At 40.4% G+C, this 4,065-nt stretch overlaps 1 protein-coding gene across 1 annotated transcript in view; it reads right to left on the bottom strand.

The window, feature by feature from the left end:
* Positions 1-361: 361 nt before the first annotated feature.
* LOC106513927 (immunoglobulin-like domain-containing receptor 1) overlaps positions 362-4,065 on the bottom strand; it is a gene marked incomplete in the record, with an annotated part of 8,808 nt that continues 5,104 nt past the window's right edge. Inside the window, 2 exon segments of the mRNA XM_014002988.1 lie at positions 362-1,557; positions 3,169-3,744. Coding sequence (XP_013858442.1) covers positions 1,519-1,557; positions 3,169-3,744 — 615 coding nt within the window.

Here is a 4,065-nt window from a genome sequence, read left to right as displayed (position 1 = left end):
AATAATAATAATATGAAACAAACAAAAATTGAAACTGAAAAAAGTTCTGAACTACTTGTCAGATTCTGACGGTTTTTTTTTCAGTTTCAAAAAAACATTTTGAACAAACTTTTTAGCCTCATTTTAGCTCCATATATCCAGAACACAGGAACCAGTTTCTYTGCATCTGACAGACMGACAACAGRAACTACCAGCTGCAGTCAGTCATTATCACTAACAGGAAGTTCAGGGGCCTTTTCAAATTAAAAGTCTATGTGTAATTGAGCCTGGTTGTAAATTAAAACGATAGAACCTTGTGATTTCTAACTGCTTTTGTTCAGACAGATTTAATTATTTTGAAGTGAATGTAGAGTAAAAACAATTATTCTTAAAAGTTACAAAAGTTTATTCATCATCAATGCAAACAGACTGTACAGCCTTAAAAATAAAACAGATCCAAAGGAGGAAAACGCCTCAAATTCTCGCTCTAAGAACTAATTTCAGTAACTGTCTCACCTCCACCACCTGAAGAACTTATTTACAAACAAGCTTTTTTTCTGCTGATGAGCATTAAGTGCAAATTTATTGCATCAATATGGTTTCACTTCTAATGCTGCAAACAATTTACTTCAAAAAACAAATTCACTGCAGATATTCAAGACATCCAGGAAAAATTACTTCTWTACAAAAAGGATTTCTTCACTTTTCAGATTTAAATATTGGGTTTTTGACCCTGAGAGAAATTTATTTAGCTCAKTGATTAAGTCAAACATTAATGTAACACAGCAGCTCTCAAACTTTCAGCTTCAGACTCTTAAATAKAAAAGAACTTGGGACCGAATCAAAGCCAGGGCTTCTCAAACCTCGGGTCGGGGCTCCACTGTGGGTCACAAAACACCGGATCAGGTCCTGAGATGATAAATAAAATAACTCCTACAAGCGTCTTCTCACTTTTTATTAAAAAAGMAACAAAAATCTTTTCTAGTGGGGATAAAAGCAAAATAAAATGAGTTTAATCTACTTTTGTGTCGATGTTTAAATCTTTACGTCATTAAMTTGAGCTGAAAAGTTTGTGAACTCCTGAGTTTGAGAGTAAAAACATTCCTAAAAACACACAAAAAACAACCAGCATCAGGAACTGTGCAACTTATCAGTTTAATTTGTTTTATTCTGTGATGTTTGTGGATAAATCTTATTTAATTTAGTTCATGTAAACCATCAAGACCCCTCAGCTGTGGTTTCATGACCCACCGTTGGGTCCCAAACCCCAACTTTAGAAACTGCATGAAGGTTTATTTTCTGCTTCCCGTCAGAAAGTTTTAAAAACAGATAAGAGTCTGGATCTGTCAGCCATCACAGAAACCTTATTTTTACTAAAAGAAAATAAAAATAAAACATAATTTACAACAAACAGTTGAGTCTTTGAGTGAAACATGAATTTGTTTGAGTCTTTTTACACGTCGGAGCGTCGAACCTTCATGTTTACCGTGTCAGATGTGTGGTGTAGAGGTCAGAGGTCAGAGGTCAGGGCGGGCCGGCTCAGATGACGACGCTGGTGCCGCTGCGAGAACTCTTGTCCTGAAACAAAACAACTTTAAATTCACTTGATCTGTCTCTGTAAGCAAAATATGTCATGAACTAGTGGGTTATCTTTACAGAAACTGTAAATTCAGGGGCGGAGCCAAAGGGGTTGGCCGGGGTGGCAAGTGCCATTCTGGCACCTGATTGGCCACCCCAGGTGCCCCCCCAAATGATTGACAAGCGGGGGGGGGGATCACACGTGGCAATTAACAATTAATTCTGGGTTTAATGAAATTTGAGTGACATCTAGATACCGGTCTGTAACACAGCAATGACACGAAACAAGAAAACTTCCTTGAGAAACGTTGATGGATTCTGCCGTGTGGCCGCAAAATTTCATTTCATGTTTCGATTGTAAAACATGGTGGTGGTCGAAGCTCCCACCACAACAAACTTCAGCTCAGCGTGTCTAAAAWTAGCAGAATTGTAGCCATTTGGATTTATATTTGGTGGCCATCTTGGATTTTTGACTTGTGATCAGAGTCTATTAGGGATTGCTCTCATCAGCCAACACACCAAGCATCAGCTCAGTCTTAGCAAAAATGCCATTTAAAATTAGCTCTGGTGGCCATCTTGAATTTTTGACTAGCATTCAGAATTTGTAGGAGATGGTTGGCTGCTGTTATATCTGTTTTTAGCTTTATGTGTCTAAAACTGTCTGAAATATATTTCTTTCTCTAATTAGCATTAGCCCTTAGCTTAGAATTGATATTAAAGTCTGTGTTTCTGCCTGTAAACTGAAAGTATCTGGTCTGTAGATTAGAGGAGAGTGAACGAAAACGTGTTGATGAGGTAATGCAGCTTCATGAGTCACTGCTGCACGTGAAAGGAAATATTACAGAAAATATCAACAATGTAGTGATGCATGCTGTAATATTTTAGCAATAAAAAAGACAATATTACTTTAGTGCAAGTCGTATTCGTTATTAGTTATAAACTGCTCATTAAATAGTTCTGCTAATAACGATTTATCTGTGCTCACCTCTGAATTCAGAATTTGTTAAAGATTATTTTCCAATACTACGACATCAATTTTCAGTTTTGTCTAAAAAATATGAATTGTAGCTCTTTGTAAAATTAGCATTAGCATTTAGCATTAAAGTATGACTAGCATTCAGCACGTTTTTTTTTACTAATGATTCTTAGCTACAATCAAACTTTCAGGTGAAAACAGCTGAATTATAGCCCTTTGCTAAATTAATTAGCATTAGTGATTAGCTTAAATTGGGACTAGCAYTCATTCTTGGCTACACCACATAAAACTTTTGATTAGCATTTATCATTTGGTAAAGGTTGTTTTTGGCTACTACGACACCAATTCTCAGTTTTGTTTGTCTAATAAAATGCTGAAAATAGCTCTTTGTAAAATTAGCATTTAGCTTGAAACTGACTAGCGTTCAGTCTGTTTTTTTATAATTCTTAGCTACAATCACAAATTTTCAGCTGAATACATCTTCAAAGAGCTGAATTTGAGCCATTTGAACCTGGCTGTGGTGGCCAACTTGAATCGTTTTTTACATGTGCCCCCCTGAATAAGACCTTGGCCCCCTCCTCTTACAGTAAATTTAGCTCCGCCCCTGTGTAAACCTGAAGCAGGGCKTTTCTTACAGTGTAGCGTTTTCCTGGTTTCTGGCCCGGTTCGTACTCYGTGTAGCTGGGAGGTTTCTCGGACCATCCTCCTCCTCCTCTCCTTCCTCCTCCTGACGCTCCTCTTCCTCCTCTCCTGCTCACGCTGTCATCCTCGTCCGAGCTCCAGGATCCTCTGGAGTAGCCGCCTCTGGACCGGCTGTCGAAGATGTCGTCCCTGGAGTGGGACCGGTTGCGGTCCATGCTGACCTGGGACCTGCCGCGGCTCCGGCCCCCCAGAGACTCCTCGCTGTAGCTCCGGGGAATGCCTCTGGAACGGGCCGGGGAGGGGTAGCGCCTCCCCGGAGCCCCTCGCTCCTCCCGCCGACCGWAGCCGCTGCGGCTGCTCTCGCTGGAGCTCGGGGGGCGGGTCTTCGGTGCAGGGGGCGGGGCTCGTCCCTGCTCTCTTATGGGTGGAAGGGTGATGACGCGGCGCTCCTTCGGACCCTCGTCCAGCGCAGAGATCATGCTGGGGGGGCCGGGGGAGTATGGGATGTTGATGGGCATGTGCTGCGGAGGAAGAGGAGCCATCTGCTGCATGTGGGGAGGGGGCTGGGGCTGATGGGAAAAATAACAAAAAACAAAAATATCACGTAAATAAAGCCGCTGAACACAAGAGTTAAAGACAAGAAACACGAAAACATTTAAAAGGAAAATACAAAACATTTGTTGCAAAAATTAAATCCCAAAACACCTCATTAAAGATGCAAACATGAAACGTGATTTTTCTGCATCGTTACATAATTACAGGCCAKGAAAGGTGGGTCATCATGTAATTTCTCTGTTGGGTTTTTTGGCTAAATATTCATTATACTCATTTTAAAAAGCAGTAAATGTCAGAATATATGGAGGACCAAACCTATCATTATTGGAAATAAA

This window comes from Austrofundulus limnaeus, unplaced genomic scaffold (genome assembly GCF_001266775.1).
Source record: "Austrofundulus limnaeus strain Quisiro unplaced genomic scaffold, Austrofundulus_limnaeus-1.0 Scaffold16, whole genome shotgun sequence".
NCBI lineage: Eukaryota > Metazoa > Chordata > Actinopteri > Cyprinodontiformes > Rivulidae > Austrofundulus > Austrofundulus limnaeus.
The sequence above is the reverse complement of the archived record's forward strand: the minus strand, read 5'-3'. Positions and strand labels throughout refer to the sequence as shown.